This window comes from Ursus arctos, unplaced genomic scaffold (assembly GCF_023065955.2).
Source record: "Ursus arctos isolate Adak ecotype North America unplaced genomic scaffold, UrsArc2.0 scaffold_5, whole genome shotgun sequence".
Taxonomy (NCBI): Eukaryota; Metazoa; Chordata; class Mammalia; order Carnivora; family Ursidae; genus Ursus; species Ursus arctos.
In genome coordinates this window covers 62,669,048-62,695,370 of record NW_026623067.1, presented here as the reverse complement: position 1 = coordinate 62,695,370, position 26,323 = coordinate 62,669,048, and the positions used below count along the sequence as shown (strand labels likewise).

At 40.5% G+C, this 26,323-nt stretch overlaps 1 protein-coding gene across 5 annotated transcripts in view; it reads left to right on the top strand.

The window, feature by feature from the left end:
- Nucleotides 1–26,323, top strand: part of DMGDH (dimethylglycine dehydrogenase) — a 66,627-nt gene that overhangs the window by 28,481 nt on the left and 11,823 nt on the right. For all 5 annotated transcript variants that reach the window (XM_057307253.1, XM_026498443.4, XM_048221146.2 and 2 more), the window contains exons 8-14: nt 5,548–5,717; nt 6,437–6,590; nt 8,507–8,672; nt 9,117–9,247; nt 10,503–10,720; nt 12,648–12,805; nt 15,562–15,621. In XM_057307253.1, the coding sequence (XP_057163236.1) occupies nt 5,548–5,717; nt 6,437–6,590; nt 8,507–8,672; nt 9,117–9,247; nt 10,503–10,720; nt 12,648–12,805; nt 15,562–15,621 (1,057 nt within the window). The remainder of the gene's footprint in view (nt 1–5,547; nt 5,718–6,436; nt 6,591–8,506; nt 8,673–9,116; nt 9,248–10,502; nt 10,721–12,647; nt 12,806–15,561; nt 15,622–26,323) is intronic.

The window sequence follows — 26,323 nt, the reverse complement described above, 5'->3', positions numbered from 1 at the left end:
TGGAGGGCAAAAAGTAACTGAGGGTTTAGGTAATCACCTGCAGCGTTCATATGCAGGCATGAGCATGTAGGAATGGTTTCTCATGTATGTTAATTGAATATCTTCTTTGGAGGGTTGCCTATTCGTATCCTTTGCCCATTTTTTAAAAAATTATTATTTGTCAGGGCTCCTGGATGGCGCAATCTGTTAAGCACCTGGCTCTTGGTTTCGGGGGTCGTGATCTCAGTGTCGTGAGATTGAGCCTTCGTGGGGCTCTGTGCTCAGTGGGGAGTCTGCTTAAGACTCTCTCTCCCTCTGCCCCCCCACATGCTCTCTTTCTTTCAAATAAATAAATAAATCTTTTAAAAAATTATTTTCTTTTTATTGTTAAGTTGTAGGAGTTCCTTATTTATTCTAGATATAAGACCTTTATCAGATACTTGATTTGCAAAATTTTTCTCCCATTCTTTGGGTTGTCTTTTCACTCTCTTGATGGTATTCACTGAAGCAGAAAAGTTTTTAATTTTGATGAAGTCTAGAATGTGTATTTTTTCTTTTTTAGCATGTAGTTCTGGTGTCATATATAATAAACTATTTTCTAATCCAAGTTCATAAAGATTCATACCTATGTTTTCTTCTAAGAATGTTATAATTTTAACTCTTACATTTAAATCTTTGATCAATTTTGAGTTAATTTTTGTATGTGGTGTGAGGTAGGGATCCAACTTCATTCTTGTGTGCATAGCCAGTTATCCCAGCACCATTTATTGAAAAGACTGTTCTTTCCTCATTGGATTGCATTGGTTTCTGTGATATCTTTTTTTTCTGACACCACTTCTGACGCCAACATCCAATTTTCTTTTCTTTTTTTTTTTTTTTTTTAAAGATTTTATTTATTTATTTGACAGAGACAGAGACAGCCAGCGAGAGAGGGAACACAAGCAGGGGGAGTGGGAGAGGAAGAAGCAGGCTCATAGAGGAGGAGCCTGATGTGGGGCTCGATCCCACAACGCCGGGATCATGCCCTGAGCCGAAGGCAGACGCTTAACCGCTGTGCCACCCAGGCGCCCCAACATCCAATTTTCTAATTCTCCGACACAACTGAGTGTCCGACAATTCAATTCTGATACTAACTTCCAGAGTTAGTGCAGATCCCACTGGTTAAGGACTCAGTTCCACAAAACTGTCTCCACTTCAGACCAGTTACAAGTTCTAGGGATGATCTGTACCTCTGACTGACTGGCTATAACTGTGGGAGTTCCTACAACCCCCTTTTCAGGTTTGATAACTCATTAGAATGACTCACAGAAATCAGGAAAATACTTACTTTTACCCATGTGTTATAAAGGATACAACTCAGTAACAGCGGAATGGAAGAAATACAAGGGGTGAGGTATGAGAGGGAGGGAGGTGGCACAGAGTTTTCACGCCCTCTCTGCCACCTTTGTAGCACATCAGTAGGTTCACCAACCTGAAAGCTCTTTGAACTCTGTCATTTAGGGGATTTTATGGAGGTTTCATTACACAGGAATAATTGATTAACTCATTGACCATTGATGATTAACCTTTTTTTTTTTTTTTGATGATTGAACTTCTTGTGACTAGTCCCTATGCTGAAGCTATTTAACCCCCCAAGTACCTCTCACCACACCTTGAGCCATCTCATTAGCATACAAAAGACTATGAATTCCAGAGGTTATTAGGAGTTCTGTCTGTGCCAGGAAATGGGGACAAAGACCAAATATTTATTTTTTATTATACCATGACATCTTGTCAAAAGTCAATTCACATATATGTATGGGTTTATTTCTGGACTCCCAATTCTATTCCATTGATCTATAGGTCTGTCTTCATGCCAGTATCACACTGTTTTGATTACTGTAGCTTTGTAGTAAGTTCTGAAATTGGGAAGTGTGAATCTTTGTTGTTTTTCAAGATTGTTTTGGCTATTTTGGGTCCCTTACATTTTCATATAATTTTTAGGATCAGTTTGTCAGTTTCTGCAAAGATGCCACCTAGGATTTTGATAGGTATTGCATTGAATATGTAGATCGACTTGGAGAGTATGGCCATAATACTAAGTCCAATTCATGGACGTGGGATGCCTCTCCATTTATGTAGGTATTTTAAAATTTCTTTCAACAATAATTTATAATCAGAGTATAAGTTTTATACTTCTTTTGCTTAATTTATTCCTAAGTCTTTATTATTTTTGATTTTGCAACTGACTCAGTCATAGAATTATTGATTTAGTCAACAAATATTTGTGGTTCATTGGCCATGAGCCATGCTCTGAACAAGCAGACAGTATCCTAATAATGGAGCATCTATTACTACTTGACAAGGACATTAGGAAGTTGCTTTCTTTAGAACCCCGGTTACTGATTATCTAGAAATTGTGTCTCATTGCATGGGGCTGATGTTGCATTCCTGCTCTGATTGTTCTGGGTAATTTTCTGAGATTGTAGACACTGGAAGGTGGATAGGGAAGATGACAGTTGGGGGACAGGCAAAGTGCCTCTCTCTTTGACAGATTTGGTCTGAACCAAAAAGGACTTCTTATTATCTAAAAGTTGAGATTGCTAAGATATTTCTCAGGTCATATGTATGGAATGCTCACTTTGGCTGCCCCTCCTGGCTTAACATCTGTGATCCTTCCCTGGTTCTGGAGGCCTGTGGTTTTCATACCTGTCTGAGCAGCAGAATCATCTGATAAGCATGTTAAAAAAGAATCTCAACCTTGAGATTAGTCACTCGCATGTGTTTCATCCTCCTTTACATCCTATCTGTGAAATTCCAATTTGTCAGGGGAACCCATGAAGTTGTGTTGAATTGGAAAACCAACAAGCAAACAGATTCCCAGACATTACACCTATAGATTCTGATTCTGTGGTCTGGAGAGGGGTCTGGGGAATCTGCATTTCAATGTCCGTCACCCTGCTACGACCAGTCCAGAGAATTTGGGGAAATTACCAACTGTCTACATATATGCCAGTGTTCTTTTACCTTACTCACAGATCACCCTCAGTCAAGGCTGTTTTACTTTTGTTTTGTCACAGTTCTAACAAGGTTTTCTGCTTCTAGGTGACTAGCACCATGCCCCCAAAATGTTGAATGAATTGTATTGAATTGAATCTAGTTTTCTTGGCTTAGAACAGCTTATAAACAGCAAATTAGAGGAGGGATGCTATAAGATATAACATCTGACAGTTTAACCGAGCTATCATACAAAGCAGATGTAAATAGTCAAAAAGCATAGTAGCTGGGCCATTTAGAAGAAGATTAATGCCAGCAACAGAGGAACCCAACTCTCCTTTCCTCATCAAGTTCCCTTCCACTTCACCTTCGCACATCAGTTCCTTATGAAAATCTTTATCAGTTGGGCACAGGCATACTCTGTTGTTGGTTATACAAGGACCAACAGCCACCTTGTATTGCTTGCCTGCTATGTGCTTTTCAGTGCCATGTCAATGAATTCTCCACCAGCACCGTAAAGAAAGTGTGCACAAAAGAAGACTAAAGCTCAGGGTGGTTACAAAATTTGCCCAAGGTCACACAGCTAACACCGGCAGAAGAAAAACCATACCCAGATCTCTCTTACTCCATGCTTACATTTAGCTACTAAGACAGGGGCTCTCAATAGATGTTTCGTAACACTCAGTTGTGTGTCAGTTTACATATAATTTGTTAATGGTTAGAGAGCTGAAGTGTGTAAAGGATTTACTTTTTGAAAATAAATTAGACTTGATTCAGGATTTTCCCCAATTAACAGCACTCTGCCCCATTCGTTAGCTCATATACATTGTTAAAAGGGAAAGAACATAGTGGTGTAGCAGTGAGACCAAAGGAAACCACTGCACAGCCCTGGCTTTGCCCAAAGAGTCTGTCAAGAGCATGAATACTGTCTGTCACGTGTGTCTTGGCTGAAAAAAAACCAGAACCGTTGAAGAGGTAAAGTCCAATAATAGGGAGTGTACCCTGGGGTCAGATGGCTGAGTCTATATCCTGAATCTGATCTTTATTAAAATGTGACCTTATTTAACCCCTGTGTGGGGGCTGGTTTTCCCATTGGTGAAATAAAATTGCTAAAGAATAAATCAGCTGGTACATATTAGATGGAAACAATGCCTGGCAAAGAGCAAGCGCTCAATAAATGTCAATAAAACTTTACACAGTTTTAGGCCTTGTAAACAGTATCTCTAGCTCTCAAAAATGATGGCTTTTGTATATCATACGTGGACCTGGATGAGTGAATTTTAAGCAAATATTTAATAATTTTTATTGCCTTCTTGAAACTTAGTGAAATTGTTTATGGGTGATTTGGATGACCCATGTCACTTTTTAAAATGATTCAAAGAAGTATAAATTATTGCCTTTTTATTCTACTTGAGAAATAGCCTCATAACAACTTTAGTCATTCCTTTTTTTTTTTTTAAGATTTTATTTATTTGAGAGAGAGCGTGCACATGAGAGAGCACAAGTGGTGGAGAGGGAGAAGCTGGCTGCTCATCGAGCAGGGAGCCTGATTCAGGGCTCCATCCCAGGACCCTGGGATCATGACCTAAGCCGAAGGCAGACGCTTAACTGACTGAGCCACCCAGGCGCTCCAGTCATTCATTTTTATAAAATAGCAAAACTGGTATCTTGTGGGAAAAGTTAGTTAACATTTACAGACTTTGCTAAGGTCCTTGCAAGCTCTCAGAGTGATTCCGGCTGTTGGACTCCATTTGGGATGCTGGAGTTTCTGGTATTTGGAGGTCTGCTCATGCAGCTCCTTTTCTTGGTCATCCCCCCATGACTTTCTGCTCATCCAGTTACTCAGCTGCTTCGCTTGACCTAAACCACAGATAGAGCGAGTGGTAGAACTGCACGCAGCCAGTATGAAACTGTGATTCCTTTATCTCAGATCAAATTATCTGCCACAGTTATGTTCTTGGTTTTAAAGCATCTTCATAGAGAAGTAGAAAACAAGCCTACCTTTGCCACCGAGTGACCCATTCATTGTGAAATACAGGAAACAGTGGTCCTTTCCCTCTCCTCCCCACAAGTCCCTGGGTGAGTGCCTCTTCCTCTGACTGCGTCTGAGATAAAGGTTCCAGGTCCCTGCACAGAGGTCATCGCCTAAGGGGACCTGAACTAAACTGAGTCTGAGAAGAGGTGGGTATGCGCTCTCAGTGTACAGTTTCTCCTGCAAGCTTCCTGTTGCGCAAGATAATCCTAGCTCCACATGGCTGAGAAGATAACAGCTAAGTCTTCCTCTTTGTTTCCTTTCTTCCATTTTCCTAAAGTGAGCCTCTTTCCTAGCTAAGAGTTGTAGGCTATTTTGCAGGTGTGCATCTCTTGAAACTATGGAAACAAACTAGCTATCAAGTCAGGTCCCTTTAATTTGGACGCCTAAACATGTTTTGTTTTTTTGAGGAAAAAAAACTAGCATAAACGTTCTGTTGTTGACTGTTCAAAATAGCACAGAACACTCCAACTTGGAGGACCTGTAAAATAGTTGGACGTGTTTCATTATTTGAAAACTACATATGTTAGTAACAGTGTATTTATCTCTGTATTTGAAAGGTACGGCATAATCCACGCTGGTGGGGTAGGGAAATATCTCAGTGACTGGATCCTGCACGGGGAACCTCCATTTGATCTGATAGAATTGGATCCCAATCGCTATGGCAAATGGACAACAACTCAGTACACTGAGGCCAAAGCAAGAGAGTCATATGGATTCAACAATATTGGTAAAGTGCAAATTTACTGTTGTCTACAAAGTGTGTTCAGAATCGACTTGCAGTGCCTCTGATTTTAGCTGCTTGCTCTTCTGTGCATTGTGGTAGGAGTGCTTAGGGATTCTATTAAGTATTATGCCTTTAAGACACAACAAGGAATCTATATGAACATGTATATTTAATGTGTAGAGTGCATCAGCGATTTTAAGTTCTAAATCTACTTTTACTTTATCCTTGGATAGTTATATAAATGACAATTCGGCTTTTTTTACAAAAAATTTTTAAAAGATTTATTTATTTGAGAGAGAGAGTGAGCCGGGGGGAGGGGCAAAGGGAGAGGGGAGAGAGGGTCCCAAGCGGACTCTGTGCTAAGCTCGGAGCCCCACGCAGGACTCGATTTCAGGACCCTGAGATCATGACCTAAGCTGAAACCAAGAGTCAGTCGCTTAGCTGACTGAGCCACCTAGGCGCCCCTTTACATAATTTTTTAAGTTGCAGTATAGTTGACATACGATATTATGTTAGTTTCAGGCGTACAACAATAGCGATTTGACATTTGCATGCATTGTGAAATGATCACCACAAGAAGTGTAGTTACTATCTTTTACATAAATTTCATACATATATATGCTTCTGGATGTTAAGAACTGTGTTTTCTATTTTCTGAATGCCTTCAAAGTTGTTTATAGTTTTGGTTACGTGCTATTTAGGTACTAGTTTTCCTTTTTCAGTTGGTTATCCTAAAGAAGAACGATTTGCCGGGAGGCCAACTCAGCGAGTCAGTGGGCTTTATAAAACCCTGGAGTCTAAGTGTTCCATGGGGTTCCATGCAGGCTGGGAACAGCCACACTGGTTCTACAAACTGGGTCAGGACACTCAGTACAGGTAAGTGAATGACATAACCTGCCTGTGGCTCCGAATGTAGAATGAAATTGTCAGATGGAAAGGAGGGACATAAGAGAAATGTTGTCCCCACCCCCTGCCGCCAAGTGACTTCACCCCATTCCAGAGAGCATTGAGCCTTTTCCTACAAAACATTTTCTCGCAGTGGAGGCATCCCATAGGACACTGGCTTGCATCTAGGACCCCTGTGGCCTCCAGAGTCTTATAGCCAGCTCAGGTAAAGCCTCCACTTGGTATTTTCCAGGAACTCAGAGGAACCTTCCTCATCCCCTCTACCTCCCCACATGGCTTCAGTTGGCTCCTAAAGATGTGTTCTGGCTTAGGACGCCTGGTCAAATCCCATCGAATGGAAATAGTATGACAATATGGATTTTCTATTGATCAAGGAAGAGCTCATAGCAACAGCTTTTTAGTGTGCGTGCAGTGAGTCATGCAAATTATATGTACCATTAATAAATTAGGGGGGTAGATCATTTACTTCACATTTCACATTAAGCTAAAGCATAAAGCATGTCACTAAAACAATTCTCTGAATTCCTCTAAAGTTGTTGTCATCATTGTTGGATTATACACCATTGTTGTCATTTGGGATTAATAGTGATTATATATTTTTTCTCATAAGAATCCATAAACCGAGGGGCGCCTGGGTGGCTCAGTCGTTAAGCATCTGCCTTCGACTCAGGGCGTGATCCCGGCGTTCTGGGGATCAAGCCCCACATCAGGCTCCTCCACTATGAGCCTGCTTCTTCCTCTCCCACTCTCCCTGCCTGTGTTCCCTCTCTCGCTGCCTGTCTCTCTCTCTGTCAAATAAATAAATAAATAAAATCTTTAAAAAAAAAAAAAGAATCCATAAACCGAGAGAAAATAAATAGCAAATCTAGAAATTGTTACCTTTCTCTCTCTCTCTCTTTTGGACTTGTCATTTTGCTTATTTAAGCAGGTTTTGAAGTCTACTTTAAGACCAGATCTAAATGGTACAAAGGATAGTAGAGGCCCAGTTGTTGATTAATGAATTTGGGCTCAGTAGACAGTCTAGAATATCTGGGGGCAAAATACTGGTTCAGTTTTTCCTAAATGACTCAGGTAAATGCCAGATCTATTCTTCATTTTTGCTCTTTGGATCTGACCTGTTTCTTCTATTATTTTAATAATTAAACAACTGAAAACTCATTTAGCAGACAGTTGTCTGTTCTGTAGTTAAAATACCACATTAGAAGTTAACTCTGTCAAGTAGAAAGGACCCTGAATGAGTCAGTAGACTTTTGTTCCAGGCCAAGCTCTGTCATTTACTAAGGCAAAAGCCTTGGAAATCAGCTTATGCCTTTTCTCTAAAAATGAAGATGTTGGACCAAGTCCTTGCTTATTCTGATTGTGGACCAACAGCATGAGCACCACCTGTTAGAATGCAGAATGTAGGGCCCCGCCCCAGACCTGATGCCTTAGAATCTGCATTTTAACAAGTGTGAGTGATTGGTAGCTGCACCAACGTTTGAGAAGCACTGGACAAGATAGTTCTACCCCATTATATTCTGATTTAATTAGGTCCAAAAAATGTGATTTTTTTTACATGATCCTCAGGTGATTCTAATATGCAATCAAGATTGAAAACCCCAGGACTGGTAGACTTCTGTGCTTTCTTCCAGATCTGAGAGCCCACATGTCCCATCTTAATTGCTAGTTAATGAATACTATGTCATTCACTACAAAATGGGTCAAAGAAATAGAAGAGTACCTTTAAAAAATCAGTTTCTACCCTATATGTATGATTCACAGAACAGAACTTAAGGTTATACTTTTTTTTCCCAAATGGGATTTCCTAGATTAATAGCATTTAATAAATAGTCTGTATTTTTTTTTAAATGATTGACAGTTGTTTTATGACAAACATTGTATTTCAGGCCCAGTTTTCGCCGCACAAACTGGTTTGAGCCTGTAGGATCTGAGTATAAACAGGTTATGCAAAAAGTAGGGGTTATTGACCTATCACCATTTGGCAAGTTTAACATCAAAGGCCAAGACTCTGTTCGATTGCTGGACCATCTCTTTGCAAATGTCATTCCAAAGGTAAATAACCTTATATGGGTACAAGGGTCAGGATTCTGGCCTGCTTAATTCTCTGTCCTCTCATTTTTTTTTGTTAATTAGTATGTTATTTGAATGCTGGAGCTCTTCAACCGGCCATGAATATTCTAGCTAATTTTCTAATTTAAATTTTGTCGAACGAATTATCATCCAAGTACCTTATGACTTTGCTAAATTGTGTCAATAGGGAACTGCAAAATTGACTCAAGTGTAATTTTTATGACAAATAGTTATAATTATCATTGAAACTAAGAACTTCAAAATTAATCTTGGGCTTAGGTTTAAATATAGTTCACACAATTGATATAAATGGTAAGATTCAGATGTTTTTCATTGTTGACACTGCATTTTTATTTCCATGTTGTGTTAAAAGGATACGTAAGATTTTAATTGCATCCTGAGGTAATTTTAAATTCTTTTGTGTAGGTGGGTTTTACAAATATAAGTCACATGTTGACACCAAAAGGTCGAGTGTATGCTGAGTTGACCGTTTCTCACCAAACTCCTGGGGAGTTTTTACTAATAACTGGTTCTGGATCCGAACTTCATGATCTTAGGTGGGTACACACCTAATAAGAAAGTTTTATGTGGATTATATGCTGACTCAGTCCTGCAGTGAGGTTTTCTTTTCCCAATAGCTGAAAGTACAACTTTAATTCTTAAACCTTATTGTTTCAATAAACGTCATGTTTTTTATAGGAAATTATTTGAATTGAGGGACCCTGTCCCCACCCCCCCAAAAGGTAATCCATCCATAGGGTTTGCTGGTTCTAAAAATATTAACTCCCAATTATTAGACATCATCAATGTGTCAGAACTCTTTTTAGACATTGCCCCAATTAATTCTCCTAATAGATGTATCTGCAAGGTCTATATTATTCCCATTTTCATATGAGAAAACTGAAGTCTGAGCTAGAGTAACTTGTGTGAGCCCCTCCTTTTGATTCCGATGCCTGTGTTCAGTCCACTTCAGTAAGCTGCCTCCCTGGGTTTTCTTCCTCCTCCTCCATGCTTTGTGCTCTCTGGCCCACAGCTAGACCTAACTCGTTGACTTGCCAAGTCAATCCTTCACGTGAGTCTTTGGTCTACAATTTAGTCTACTATCAAATCTGTGGTCTCTAGTATTCCAAAAATATTTCCAGTGCTATTGTTTAAAAAATGTCTCACTCTGAGATTCTCACTATGGTTGTAAAATGATGCAAATTATACCCTTCAAGCCAAGATGTAACTTTGTAGCTTAGCTTTCTGTAAATCCAGAGGACCTTTTTAAGTAGCTGCAGGGACTCTCAATAAATTATAAACAAACCCTAAAACTGGCTTCCAATAACTCATCAAGACTTAAAAATTGAAACTAGTCTTTAGAGTTTTTATTGTTTCCTTCTGATCGTCAAAGCAATTATGTGTCTGGTGGCAGGCACATTATTAACCTTTAGCAGCACAAATGTGCCTCCCGTGTATATGTATTAAAGAAAATTTGGGTTTAAATTAATTTCCAAAGATTGAATCATAGTTTAAATGCAATAGGGCTGTCACTATTTAAAAGAATTATGTGGCAGAGCTTACTTAAAATGAAGGATCCTTCTGTACTGTGAAAAATTATCCCCAAGTTTACAAGTGGGTAGTTTAAAGAGAATCACTTAACATCTCTGGGACTCAGTTTCCTCAACTTAAAAAATTAGGTTATTATACGAAATGACACTCTGGGGACTTCCTGGTAATTCTAGACACAGAACATGTCTTCAGAGAATTAATATGTTACCAACATGCATTATTCAAGCAAGATTTAACACAATGTTTATGACTCAAATGCAGATGGATTGAAGAAGAGGCAGTCAACGGTGGATATAATGTTGAAATTAAAAACATAACCGATGAGCTTGGAGTCCTTGGTGTTGCAGGGCCCCATGCAAGAAAGGTTCTTCAGAAACTGACCACTGAAGATCTTAGTGATGAAGTTTTCAAGTTTCTTCAAACCAAGTCTTTAAAGGTTTCAAACATTCCTGTCACTGCTATTAGGATATCTTATACTGGTAAGAATTGGAAAACAATTCTATAAAATTTAAGAGAAGGTCTCTAAAATTTAAAAGAAGCTAGCACAAATGACATGCCTGTGCTCACACACAGGCATCCACTGACTTTTGTCAGTATAACTTTGGAGGAAGCTTTCTCCTGTCCAACTCTTAAAATTGTTCTGTCTATTCACTCCTAGTCTGGAAGAGTCATTTCCCAGATTTCCAATCCTTGTTCCAATCCCATGGCTTCTTATTATTCGGAAGGGTAGATAAAAAAGTTGGAAGAGGATAGCTTTTGGAATAGTTGGAAGGGTTGACAGCATATTTAGGTCAGCTGACTGTTTCTAGGAACATTCAAGATGGTCTCCCATAGGGGTGACGGGGCGGGGGGGCGCTCAGTAGGTTAAGCGTCTGCCTTCAGCTCAGGTCATGATCCCAGGGTCCTAGGATCGAGCCTCACATCGGGCTCCCTGCTCAGCGAGGAGTTTGCTTCTCCCTCTCCCCCTGCTTGTGCTCTCTCTCTCTCTGTCTCTCTCTCTGTCAAATAAATAAATTTTAAAAATCTTAAAAAAAAAAAAAAAAGATGGTCTCCCATAGATAGAATCTCTCATAGGGACCATCTTAAATATATCAGGTACCTTGCTTCAAGTATTACCATTAAGGCTTTTTTAGGGAAGTCTTCTTATAGCACCTAACCTTGTGCATAGTATGTATTTGAAATAGAAATGAATGAATGCTCTTCAGTTCCCCATTGGTGCTGTGGGCTCACTTCCAACTTCCTCTCGCCCTCCTTGTTCTTTCATAGAAGGAGTACTTGGTGCCCAGGCATTCATTCAGTTACATGTTACTCATGTTCTGGTGGTGTCCTGGAAAAACACATCACCATCAGCCCTCAGCTTTGGGGAACAAGGAGAACATACATAAAGTATGAAGGCTATAGTTCTTCTCTGGGCTTCTGCTGTCCGCTTTCCCCATCCTTCTTTCACCTGACCTTCGCAAAGTGGTGACTGGCGTAAAACATAAGCAGAATAAAAAATAAACAGACTATTTGGGTTGGGTTTCATTTCCTTTGGTTTTTGCCCATAGCTCTCATGGTGAATAAAAGGACCACGTGGGGAAGAAGAGGGGTGTGGGGGGCATTAGAGTTAATGGCTGTCCCACAGTGAAGACCATTTGAATAATTGTCAGTTGCCTATATTTTTAAGCCTTGTGATTTTGGGGCAAGGAGTTAGGGGTTGAGGTTTCCTTCCTTCCCTCCTTCCTTCCTTCCTGCCTCCCTCCCTCCATCTTTCTTTCTTTTTCTTTCTCTCTCTTTCTCTCTTTCCCCTTCCTTCCTTCCTTCCTTCCTTCCTTCTTTAAATAAAGATTTATTTGTTCATTTGAGAGAGAGAGTGAGAAAGCAGGAGCAGGGGGAGGGGCAGAGGGACACAGAGAGAAAATCCGCAAGCAGACTCCCCACTCCCCACTGAGCACAGAGACTGACCTGGGGCTCAATCCCAGGACCCGGAGATCATGAGCTGAGCTGAAACCAACATTTGGCCACTTAACTGACTGAACCACCCAGATGCCCCAGGTGTTGAGGTTTCTAAACCTCGAACCCCTTATCATGATTAACTATGCCATGCTAATTACTTAATATTATGAAGCTGAGGTCAAAGGTCCAGATTAATTCCTGTATTAACTTGTTTCTGTGTCATGAGATATGTCCTAGATATCACTTCTCTGTGTGGGAGACAGGAGGGGGCATGAATGCCTCCGTGATATGGCATGCTCCTTTGCAGGAGGAGTTTGTTGCAACTTTTTTGTAAATTGGTGTTTTAAAACTCAACCGTGTCTAGATTACATAAGCGGACTCTGTCCATTTATTTATGTGTTTTAGCTAATGCACGTTAGACCGAGTGATCACTGTTCTTACTCTAGTGTGGTATTTGTGGGTTTGTTTCAGGTGAGCTGGGTTGGGAGCTGTACCACAGACGAGAAGACTCTGCAGCCCTTTATGACATTATCATGAATGCAGGCCAGGAGGAGGGAATTGACAATTTCGGAACATACGCCATGAATGTTCTAAGACTGGAGAAAGCTTTCAGAGCCTGGGGGTCAGAGGTTTGAAACGCTAGCATCTTCATTACAATTTTGTTTATTGTATCTGACTTTTGTGTAAGAGCGAATTTTAATTGCGTTAACATTGGCTCTGTTATGTCAGAAATGATGTGTTATTAGATAACTTTATTTAATTAAGGGGAGATGTTTTTCTCCTTCATTTCCCGGTTGAAAGTTCGGAGGAGTTATGACACACTGTTTATTCTGCTTTAATTCCTCCCGTTTGGCGGAGAGCCCTGGACCTCCATCTCTGTGTGTGGAGCTGCGGCTGCCCTGGGGGCCTGCTTACCCCCCAGTAGCCGAGGGGCGCTTTTCAAACTCTTCCTCTCCCTTTGTCTCGTTGCCCAGTCTCATTTTCTTTTTATGTACCTTTTGGGGAAATCACACCAAAAGGTGTCTTTCTGAGGAAGAGAGTTGGTGATCTAGGATGCGTTGGTCCAGCCTGCTTCTACCATTGATAAAGGGAACTAAGGATTTCTGTGTGTATAGTTATACACCATTTTCAGAGGCACGATTTATTTTACTTTCTCAACTCTCCCTGGAGAAATTATTATTGGTGATTTTTGGGCAAGGGGTTTGGAGTTGGGGGGTATCTAAATTACCCCTGTTCTATATACACAATCACCCTGAGAAAAAGTAAACAGCTTGGTCTGGATTACACAGAAGTGGCCAGACTGTGGTTCAAACTCTGTTCTGTTTTATCTCTAATAGCAGGCTGTCTCTAGACCGCTTAATTTTTTCATATTTACTTAGAAGTTGTTCTTTGAGTTTGAGGCCTAACAAGTGACATAAAGGATAGTAGTAAAGGATATACTTCAGAGTGGGGTCTCTTGGGTTTCAATTTATCCTCCATCACATATTAGCTACATGAACTAGAGCCTCTGTTAACTTCTTAAAATGAAAATTATCTTATTTCTTTTTAAAGATTTTATTTATTTGAGAGAGAAAAAGAGAGTACAAGTGGAGGGTGGGGGGCGGTGAGGAGGGGCAGAGGGAGAGGGGGAGGGAGAAGCACACTCCTCACTGAGCAGGGAGCCTGATGCGGGACTCGATCCAAAGACCCTGAGATCATGACCTGAGCGGAAGGCAGATGCTTAACCAACTGAGCCATCCAGATGCCCCTAAAATGAAGATTATCTTTATCCTACAAAGTTATCAGAGAGGTTAGATAAAGTTCCTAGCACGTAGTGAATTTAATTGGAGGGCAAGGTGGGTTTGAAAGCAGAGACAGGGCCCTTGGGACATCCAGACTGTGGGCAGAAGCAAGTGGGCTCCGAGGAGGAGAGGCAGCTTCCAGGAGCCAGGGAAAGAGCCAGGGCTCTGGGGCAATTTGCCATTGTTTTGCAGGAGAGGCGCTCTACTAGGGGATTTTCAGCCTACAGCGGGGGCTTTCGATGAGGCCGCTGCAGGGAGTGAAATAGAGGACGGCTCTGTCCCCACACTCCTCAAGGAATGAAGCAGCAGATGCAGCCTTTGGGAATTAGCCATTTCTCCACCCTCCGGCCTTTCATTTTCTCTTGCTTGCTCTCCGCAGCCCTCCGCCTAAAAGCGCTTCTTCCCACGTCCATCTGATTTCCCAGCGGTGCCAGCACGCCCTCTAGTGGTACCACACCAGTCTTCTGTGCTTTTGTTTTCTTTTTTTCTAGAGAAATCCTGAAACTTTGAGCAGATTAAAAAAATAAATTTAGAGTTGCTCAAATTGATTAGAAATTACGAGAGACCACATTTTTTAAAAAGATTTTATTTATTTATTCGACAGAGAGAGAGACAGCCAGCGAGAGAGGGAACACAAGCAGGGCGAGTGGGAGAGGAAGAAGCAGGCTCATAGCAGAGGAGCCTGATGTGGGGCTCGATCCCAGAATGCCGGGATCACGCCCTGAGCCGAAGGCAGACGCTTAACCGCTGTGCCACCCTGGCGCCCCGAGAGACCACATTTTATATCACCTAACAAGTTTAGATCACTCGTCTGGTTTATATGAGCGCTATGCTGTCTTTTTAAAAAAGTTTGGCTACTTTTTATGGAGTTTCGACCAGTTCGCTTGGTTGAAAAGGGAACAATAACAAAACGAACAAAATCCAGTAACTTCAGATCTCGTCCCAAAGAGTGGCTTTAGCTTCAACTTAAAGTGTATTGTAATTCCTCAACCATATACGAAAAGGCTGAGATTCAGCCTCTGTTTCCTTTTCTCTTTCTCGAACTCCGTCGAAGCCATTTTCCCACCATCTGCTTTCTCCTCGGCCTGTCCTGATTCTTGGCTAATTGTAAGAGAAGGAAATTACCTAATAACTTTTCAAGACCTAACTATGTAAAACTATTATGTAAAAACATATCAGAGTCTTATTTTGGGGAGGATCAGCATGTTGTGGTATCCCTCAGATATTTATTAGTAAAAGAGCCATGGGATCAAACTGAATTTTAGGGTCTAATATGCTATTCCAATGGTAATATTTCCTGACAGGCTACATCTCCATTTTAGATTTAAAAATTACTTTAAAGACCAGTCTGTAACTTTCCTTTCAGAATCTATGTTCAAAATCCAAAAGTGCTTCTCTTCCCTAGAAAAAGAACATATGAAAGTGATGTTACTGAAATAATTTTTCACTCATCTAAGATTTAAACTGTGTCCAGGGGCACCTGGCTGGCTCAGTTGGTAGAACACATGACTCTGGATCTCTGGTTTGTGAGTTCGCCCCTATGTTTGGTTTAGAGATTACTTGAAAATAAAATCTTTTTAAAAAAACGTGTGCTTCCCTTTTAGATGAACTGCGACACAAATCCCTTGGAAGCTGGACTGGAATATTTTATAAAGCTAAACAAGGTATGTTTACATTCCAAAGTGTTCTTGAAGTAAGTCTTAAAATTCTGAGGCTGTTTTGTGACGGAGCCATGCTTTAAAATGTAGCCAAGTGTGATTATAGGACAAATGACTTGAACATAAATAGTAAGCATTGCTCAGGTGCTTTGTATTATTAAGCTTTTGTCAAACCAGGTATCAGTTCCAACTATTACAGTGTGCTTGTAGATGTAGGATAGCAGAATCCAGTAACTTTAAAGAGTAATCTGAATTCTGGGATGAAAATTACCAAGGATAAGATGTCAGTAGACATTCTCGTCAGTCCTGGTGATTTGTGAAGTCACACGTTAGCTCCTCAAACATACAGCATTAATTGACTCTCCCCGGGTGCTGACAGCATAAAGCCACCTCAACGGAGCTATCCAGCTGCTTATTAGGCACTTTTTTATATGTAAGTGTAACATTTCAAATGTGTTCAGCAGAAAATGGGTATTTACTGAGAAACCAATACAAGTATGATAGCTGATATTAACAGTCCAAAGGGAATCCCCACATTGGTAGTTCTCAAAGTGTGGGCCTCAGACAGGTAGCATCAGCTTCACCTGGGAGCTTGTGAGAAATGCAGATTCTCAGATCCCACCCCAGGCCTGCTAAGTCAGAATCTCTGGCGCTCAGGCCAAGAAACCTGTGTTTTAATTAGCTGCAGGGGAACCTGGTGCACCTCGTTTGAGAAGCACCATCCTACATGGTTCTTGTGGAAAAGCAAATTTATCACCACCTCAATGATCTAGACAAGTCCTACAGCTAATAAATGAAGTGAGCCCTTTGTTATGGACTGAATGATTTTGTTCCTCCAAAATGCATACGATGAAGTCCTAACCCCCACGTGATGGTATTTGGAACTGGAGTCTTTGGGAGGTGATCGGGTTTAGGTGAGATCATGAGGGTGGGGTCTCCACGGTGGAATTAGTTCTTGCGAGAACGGGAAGACACCAGCACTCGCTTTTCTGTCCGCACGGTGAGGACACGGCGTTGAGAAGGCCCCCGTCAGCAAACCAGAAAGAGCATACTCACAGGGGAGCTGAATCGGCCGGCACCTTGATCTTTGACTTCCCAGCCTCCAGAACTGTGAGAAATAATTACCAGTAGTTAAAGCCGCCTAGTTTGTGATATTCCGTTTTAGCAGCCCGAGCTGACTCAAACACCCACTGAGTAGTGTCTTAGTTACTGGAAAAGAACTTCACAGCGATGCAGTTAGTGGAAATAGTGAAGGAGAGGACAACAGCTGCTGCTGTGTAGGATACTTGTCAGAATTCCAGAAATAAACTGTCCTGTTCAGGTGCTAATAAGCTAAAGGAAAGGCCATTTTCCCATTCTATGGAACTATGTGAACACATGCATATGAATCAGGCTAGGGAAACTTTTTTTTAAGGCCCCTGCCTCAAGTTCCCAAATTCTAAGCTAAGATATTAACATAAACATGTATATTTATAGTATTAGATTTTAGGAAAGAGAACCTCCTTAAGGGTTTTAAAGGGACTGTCTTTCTGTACATTTTTCCTATGACTTTTACTTTTATGATGTACCATCTGCCTCCAGGCCAGAGAAAGCAGGTGCTTGGAATTTGGGCAGACCCCTGTAGCAGATTGCTCCTTCTGATAACAGAAGTCTTGGTTTAGCTGTTTAAAATAAGGATAAAAATGGCCTGACTCTTGAAAGCACTAAAGTTCTGTTGTTGGTCACCACTAGGTAAATAGACAACTGACACTCTTGCTTCACAGTGTTTGGGTATTATTGTTTGGGGAGAAGGCATAGATAAATGAGCTCTTTGTGTTGAAATTGGGTTTTTGAAACTCCCTTTATGATTATAAGCAGGTGTAGATTGTGTATTTATTAGTTCCTTTAAATTATTTCAATAACCAAAGCCCAGCTCAGAACTAAGCTGTTTAACAGATAATGATTTTGGTTTATGGTTTGCTTTTTATGATTTCTGAATTGTTGCTTCTCATCTTCTCATTTTGGTGTCACAGAGTTCATTTCTAATGCTTTCATTGGGTGAAGGTCCATGTAGCCCAAGGACCTGGACCTAACTGAGCTAGTCTCTTTCAATTTTGTGGACTCGGGTGGTTAGTGGCTAGCCTAGTGATGCTAGCCAATTTCCAGGACTGGCGACTAGGTTGAATCCATGTTGTCCAGGTCCAATATGGTGGTTTCACAACTTTACCTTTGTTTTGTAGCAGTCTCTAATATGAACCAGGTTTCTGAAAAACTAACATTGTAAGCTAACCTGTGTAACTTCATAATTCACATTCTGTGTCTAAAAACAAAAATGTTAACAATCTGGCTTCATACTACATTATAAAGAATACATAATGCAAGTTCAAATTGCTTTGGAAAGTTAATGGTCTATGAAAACTGAAGCAGTCGCTAAGACAGAGGAATGTTGATATTCCATAAATATACCAAGAAAAACAAAATTTAAGAAAATCCTAGCATTTTACAATTGTTTAAAATCCTTTTCTTTCCTTCTCTTTGAAGCAAACATATAGAATTCCCTGCTTGGCCCTTCAATGTTTACACAACAATTGTATAAGCCATAATAGGAAGAAAATTACTATGGGATGCAGGCTATGTGGGAGCTAGGAGGGCCCCCAGAGATGGCTCAGTACCACCTCCTTTGAGGGAGAGGAGACAGAAGCACAGAGAGGTGAAGTGATCTCTGACTTCACCGTAAGGCTTTCTCACCCACCACTTTCCCCAACAAAGTCCTTTCCCATCAGGGGCTAATCTGCCTTGAATAATTGCCCAGCCATGTTCTTCTGGCAACATAATCCTAAAATATGCATGCACTATATTTTATTGACGCCTCCCACAGTGATGTGTTTGTTGTAACTGATTTTGTATTTTAAGGTAGGATCAGAGTACCCCTTTAACCATACTCAGAAGGGAAATGGGTGGCGGAGCAGGCCTCTGTAGAGAGAACTGTGTTCTTGTCGAAATGGGTACGAGAGTAAGAGAAAAATGGAGTATTGAGAAACCTCAGATGGCAAAGGAGGATAGTGCCTGGTACTTGCAGCCTTACTTCCGAGAGTTGTTTGAGCTACAGCCTCCCCACGGCATGGGGTTGTGTGAAGTGCACAGCTGTGCACAGTCAACATTGGGTAAGTACTATTGTTAACACCTGGCCAGGCTGTAGGTGTAGCAGTTGAAGACCTAACTCCCGATGGCTCTCGGATCTCGCGAGGCTTGAAACGAAAACAGTAGGACACATTGTTACTATTCTGAAGGGGTCCGGGGCTCCAGGAGGGTCGTGTAGCCGTACCCAACAGTGCCATCTTGTGGAGAGTGAGCATAGAGCCTGGAAAGGAACCATTAACCGGAGCTGTGATACTGGCAAAAAGAGTTAAAGAGATATTTTGAAATCTCAACTAAAGTCCCTTTACCTGAGACAATTTATATCATTGTTATTAATGGTATTATAATTCCAAAAGAAGCTACTTCTTGGGGAAAATTAGTGGTTCTGTTTTTTTGGTTTTCTTTTTTTTAGTTACAAATATAGTGCATTAGCCCCAAGCAAAAGTCAGCTGCCTTAGGATGGAATCATACATACTATTGGAATTTTCCTCTTGGAAATATTGAAAAGTGTTCATTTAGAGAGAACCCCAGCCAAGATTCAGAGACTGAAGTACAAATGTAACATGTTTAAGGAGATTAAGAGAATTTTTAAAAGATATCCTCCACCCCCAATTTCTTTTTTTCTCACTTATCATAGGCTTCTAACCAGTACAGACAGAATAAAGTGATGATAACTGATGTCGGGAAACAAAAGCAAAAGAAAAATTATTAAATTTCCTTAGTTCCTACAACGCATTGACAAGTCCTTGAAACGGGCAGAGTGACCTTCGTCTAGGGACTCAGCTGCCTTGATGTTAATTCTTTGCTAATGGCAAAAGGCAATCTTAGACCAACCTCCAGGACCCTGTAAGTCTACTTTAACATATAAAAAATTCCTTTGGAAACTTCCTTTATTTCTAACCACCAAGATGCATGTTGGCAATCATCCCCCAATCATATGACCCACTGGTAGACATCTGAAGAGTCTCATGACTGAGGTTTTTGTTTTGTTTTTTTAAGATTTTATTTATCCGTCTGACAGAGCGAGCAAGCACAAGCACTGGGACGGCAGGCAGAGGGAGAGGGGGAAGCAGGCTCCCTGCTGAGCAGGGAGCCCGAAGTGGGCTCAATCCCAGACCCTGGGATCATGACCCGAGCTGAAGGCAGATGCCTAACTGACTGAGCCACCCAGGGACCCCTCATGACTGAGTTTTTACTAAACAGTAATAAATTACCTTTTCCCAACAATAGCTAGCCTCCTCAAGGTCCTGGAAACTTTGCTTCCAAAATTCCTTAGAGACTTACACTACCCCTAACCCGCTCCCAACTTGAAAGTATATAATGAGCCACTTCTCATGACCCCAGTGCAGCTCTTCCTGCCCACGGGTCCTGTCCCCATGCTTTAATAAAAACACCTTGTGCACCAAAGATGTCTCAATTCTTTCCTGGCTGTCAGCTTTGAACCCTAATGTCTTTTTCTACATCAGTCACTGCAAAGTAGAAGACAGTGTTCATAGAAAATACAGGGTTTCTCTTTGAGGGAAAACTATTTAAAGCATAACTAGTGAGCAAAACAAAACAAAAAGAGGCAAAGCATCACCAGGCTTACTACATTCTAACTATTCAAGAAGTGTTAACATTATTAAAACATCACAGTGGATCATTAGAAAGGAATTTCTTTTTTTCTTTTTTTTTTGTTTTTTGGGTTTTTTTTTAGGATTTTATTTATTTATTTGACAGAGAGAGAGAGACAGCCAGCGAGAGAGGGAACACAAGCAGGGGGAGTGGGAGAGGAAGAAGCAGGCTCCCAGCGGAGGAGCCTGATGTGGGGTTCGATCCCAGAACCCTGGGATCACGCCCTGAGCCGAAGGCAGACGCTTTAACGACTGAGCCACCCAGGCGCCCCTAGAAAGGAATTTCTAATGTGTGGTATAAGTACCCAACTCTGGGGAAATTTTAGGTATTATGGTAATAGGGATTGAGGCAGAAAATTTTCAGCGACTCTCAGTTTTGGCTATATGTTGGAATCATCTGGAGGATGTCTTGTAAATCATATAATGCTTAAAAAATCTGAGGTTCATTCTGCAACCCAGATCAATTTAAAAATCTCTCGAGGTAGCGATTCAGGCAGTGTTTTGTTATGTTGTGTTTTCAATTCCCTAGGTGATTCTAAAGAAGGTTGAGAGTGATTGTGTTAGACCAGTGCTTTTCAACAGGCTGTGTATTACTATCATAGAGAACTTCTTAGAAATTGCCTTACGTCGTGGTTCTCAAGTGTGGTTCACAGACTAGCAGCACCCGTGTTTCCTGTGGATTGGTTAGAAATGCAAGTTATTGAGTACCATTTCCCCAAATCGGAAACTCTGGGGATGGGGCCCAATAACCTGTTTTAAGAAGCCCTCCAGGTGGTTCTGCTGCTCTTTCAAGTTTGAGAACACTGACCTACCCCAAACCAGGCAGATTAACTCTGGGGTAAGGTCTGGGTTTCTTGGTTTTATTATACAACAAAGATTGACAACCACTCTCTTAGTTCTTTAGCCTTATGCCTGCTGTGCTCCCGTCAGTAAACAGGAGAACGGAAAGACAAGGGATTGGTCAGAGGAAGGTGCTGTACGATGCGTAGTGCATTGGAAGCAAGTAAATCTGTGAGCTACTCTGGCTGGGGTGCAGTTCCTATATTCTGCCCCAAATCTGTCTAGCTCTCTTTCTTGTGCGCGTGCGTTCTTCTTCTTCTTCTTCTTTTTTTTTTTTTTTTGAATTGGGAAGTAAAATAATTTTTTTTTTAAAGTCACCAAATTCTAGCTGTGTGGCTTTGGGAAAGCCATTTAGTTTCATTTTGCCCCTGAGACTGCTCGTCTAGAAAACGAGGGCTCCCTTTTAAGTCTAAAAACCTATGAAGTACCACTTAGCAGAGTAGTTGAAGACCCTTCATATGGTCTCCATATGAATTGTGACATTTCAATTAAGCCATCCTTATTCTCCTACCCATTTCCATTGCTAAATGATAAAGGAAAAGAAAAGGAAAGAAAAAAAGAAGTAAAACCTAGGCTGAGAGAGAGTTTATCATTCATGAAACATTTGTCAGAGTATATTAAGCTAATAGCCATTGAATCAGTATCCTTCTATACATCCAATTTCTGATAGGAAACAATACTGTTTCCACCCTAAAAGCTTACATGTGCTTTTCAGCAGCCTGCTTTAAAATTTGCAAGTCTGTGGAAACCCTCATCTAGAAATGAATTGAAGTAATTCTTTAGATTGCTTTTATTATTTTTTATTTTTTATTTTAATAGCTTAACTAAACATGCAATAAATGGACATATTGAAAGTGCACCACTTGCTAAGTTTTAATGCAAGTATACACGTGTGAAACCCTGACCACAATGAGGATGGTGAACCCATCCCTCATCCCCAGAAGTTGGTTCAGGCCTCTCTGCCGTCCCTACCTCCCAACCCTCCCTACACCCCCACCGACTCCCCAAGGAACTTTTTGTCACGATACACCACTTTGCATTTTCCAGAGTCTTATATAAATGGAATCCTACAATATATACTTTGGTTTTGGTCTTCATTCTTCAACTCGGCACAATTAGTTTGAGACTCATCTGTGGTATTCTATGTGTTAGTAATTCCTTCCTTTTAATACGAAGTAGGTTTCCATTGTGTGTATATGGCACAATTTCTTTATATACTCGATGAACTTTGGGGTTGTCTCCAGCTTAGCACTTTTCTCTTGGGTAAATATCTAGGAGTGGAATGGTTGAATAAAGTGGCAGATGTATGTCAACTTTTTAAGGAACTGGTGCACGAAGTGGTGCACCATTTCATGTTTAATAGCCGACCAGCAGCCCACTAGAGTTTCAGTCCCTCCACCACAGCCTCGCCAAACACTCGTCATGATCCACCTTCTTAACTTCAGGTACTCAGTGAGATGAATAGATGGGTCTCATGGATTTGATTTCCTCAATGACTTGATGTTGAAAATCTTTTTATGTGCCTGTCCACCATTCCTGTTTCCTCCTTTGTGAAGTGTCTGGTCAGGTCTCTTACTCTTTTTTTTTTTTTTTTTAAGATTTTATTTGTTTATTCAACAGAGACAGAGACAGCCAGTGAGAGAGGGAACACAAGCAGGGGGAGTGGGAGAGGAAGAAGCAGGCTCCCAGTGGAGCATGGAGCCCGATGTGGGGCTCGATCCCAGAACCCTGGGATCACGGCCTGAGCCGAAGGCAGACGCTTAATGACTGAGCCACCCAGGCTCCCCCTCTTACTCATTTTTCATAGGGTTGTTTTTGAAAGTTCCTGATGTATCCTAGGTACAAGTCTTTTATTAGACACATACTTAGCAAATATTTTTTCCCAGTCTGTCTTTTCATCTAATAGTGTCTTTCAAAGAGTAGAAGTTTTTAATTTTTCAATTTTTAAAGTTATAAACTTGTTCTTCTTATGGATTATGTTTTGGGTGTTGTATTGAGAAATCTTTGCCTAACCCAGTCATAAAAACTTTTTGCTGTTTTCTCCTAGAGGTCTTACCAACTTTTTATGATTAGGCCTATCATATATTTTTAGCTAATTTTTGTATCTAGTTCTAGATGGAAATTGAAATATTTTTTAGCCGATAGACATGGAGTTTCCAGTACCATTTGTTGAAAAGAGTGCACATTCTGAACTGCATCGCCTATGTACCTTTATCAAATATAAAGTTGTCCAAATGTGTTGAGGACTATTTCTGGACTCTTTCACTGGACTCTGGACTTTAATGTCTTTCTTGTTTCCAGTAGCATATTGTATTGATTACTGTAGCTTGAATCAGATTGTGGTAGCCTTGCAACTGTGTTCTTTTTATGTTGTTTTAGTTATCTGAGGTCCTTTGAATTTCCACGGGTTTTAGAATCAGCTTGTCAATTTATCAAAAAAAAAAAAAAATCCTGCTGGAATTTTGACTGGAATCGCATTGCATCTGTAGGTCAGTTCAAGTCTTCCAACTCATGAACAAGATACATCTCTCCGTTTACTTTGGTAATTTTTAATTTCGAAAATGTTTTGTAGTTTGCAGACTTTGCATGTCTTTTGATAGGTTTATCCTTAAGTATTTCATATTGATAACTCTTTACAGGGTCATTTTAGTTTTCAATTTACTGCTAGTATAAAGAAAACAGTTGGTTTTTGTATATTGATCTTGTACTTTGCAATTTCACTAAACTCAGAAGTTCTAGTACTTTTTTGTATTTTTTGTAGATCCCATTGTATTTTCTACATGGACAGTCATGTTGTGTACAATTAGTTTTTCTTTGTCTTCGCTAATTTAGATGACTTTTTTTTTCTTGCGTTATGTTACTGACTAGTACCTCCACTGGTTGAACTTTGAACTGTTAAATAGAATTGTTACTTCTTCCTGATCTTAGGTGGAAAGCCTTGAGTCTTTCATTATTAAGTATGATGTTAGCTGTAGGTTTTTCATAGATGGTCTTTATCAGGTTGAGGGCATTCCTTTCTCTTTTTTTTTTTTTATTGTTTTGAATTACTATATGTTGCTAAAATGTCATTATGATGTATATCAAAATGTGCATAAAATAGTAGAAATAATATAACAAACATCTGAGTCCCCAATAACTTGTTTTATTAAATCTTGTTACTATTTCTGGGATTTGGATTTTTAATAAGTGGGGTATCTTATTGGATCCATAATGCCAAAGAAAACAGTTTCATCTTTTCTCACTGCTTTGCTTTGATTATATTTTATTTTTTTGCTTTTAAATGTTAACATATTACAGATGTAGTACTCAATTTTTATTTCACTTTATTCTCACTGCTTCCCTTCCCTATTCCATGTTTTTTTTTTTTTTTTAAGTTTTTTTGTAAGTAAGCTCTATACCCAGTGTGGGGCTAGAACCCAAGATCAAGAGTCACATGCTCCGCCAAGTGAGGGAGCCAGGTGGAAGGCGTTCCTTTCTATTCCTAGTGCCAAAAGTTTTGTTTTTAATCAGGACATGAGATTTTGGCAAATGTTTTTTTGCATCTACAGAGATAATCACATGGTTTTTATTTTTTACTTTGTCAAGCGATGAGTTCCATTTATGAATACTCAAATGTTAACCCAACTTTTCATTTTAAGGACAAAATCCACTTAGTAATGATGTGCTGTCTTTTTCTATATTGTTGGATTTTATTTGATAATTTTTTTTAAGTAGGCACCACGCCCAGCACCGAGCCCAACACCAGGCTTGAACTCCTGTCCCTGAGATCAAGACCTGAGCTGAGATCAAGAGTCAGATGATTACCCAGCTGTACCACCCAGGCGCGCCCCCCGTATTTGATAACTTTTAAAAGAAATTTTGTAGCTACGTCATCCTTCTAGGTTGTGTGACAGCTTGCAATGATTATTTTTCTTTTGAGTGGAATGGAAGCTTCTCGAGTACAAGTTCTGGCAGTACAGAATAGCTTTTGTTTACTTGTTTATCCCTCACACCCTGCTCAGGGCTGGCACATAGCAGATGCCCAGCGAATACTTTGCTGTTGAAAGTAGTGTCAAGAGCTGATGCTGGAGAAGTACTGAGACCTCAACATGAAGGGTCTCATCTGTCAGGCTAAGGAATTTGAAGTGTATCCTGGTGGCACCAGGGAGCCACTGAAGAATTTTGAGAAAGGAGTGACATTCAGATGACAGAAAACAGATTAAAAGGGAATTAGCCCGGTGACTGGGAGAGCACTTTCCTAATTATTGAAGAAATCCAGTAGAGAGATATCGAAGGCTCAACTAAAGCTGTGGCCATAGGATGGAGAATAAAGAGGTGTGAGTGATTGGAAGAAGGTAAGATGGAGACCATATGAGGGAGTGTATGTGAAGGGAGTGGAGAGAAGGATCCAGGATACTGATAACAAACAGGGAAATACCAAGGGTATAAATGGGAGATTAGAAGGACTTGTGGGGTTGAGGGGCTGTGGGATAGCCAAGTGACAGCTGAGCACATGGGTTTGAGGACCTCTGCTCTGAAAGCATGGATTTGGGTCGTTCATATATAGGTGGTGATTAAAGACCAGGGGACTGTTGGGAACCCCTCTTCTCTAGCACCCTATACTTAGATCTGCCATGGTCCTTGGCACATCCCGTAATTCTGGCTGCCTCAGCTAGCCTGTGAGCTCTTTGAGGACAGGCGTAGAGTCCTCGGGGCTCGCACTGTGTCTGGTGATGAGTGGGACCTCAGTAAGTATTGGTTGAAGGCTGTGAGTTATGACTATGCCACTTGGCCTAGAAGTGAACAAGTTGCTTAACTGTCAGTACTTCAGTTTTCTCATCTGTAAAATGAAGAAAATATCCTCCTCATAGGTTTATTAGAGGAGATACAGAATATTTGGTACCTCCATACATGTTAGCTTCTTCCATCTTACTGAATTGAATCTAAAAGTACCTAGGGAAAGAGTTATATTTGAGTATTTTTGAAGACCCCAGCAAGAAAGATCTTGGGTCCCTGCTGAAGAATAATAACAGACTTAAGTTGCTACACTAATAATTTAACATGTTGCTAATAAAGAGATAATGAAATTGTGGTCATTATAAACATATGGGAAATGTTACAAAGCTCTGCATAGTGGAAAAGGAATGGAGAGTTGAGAA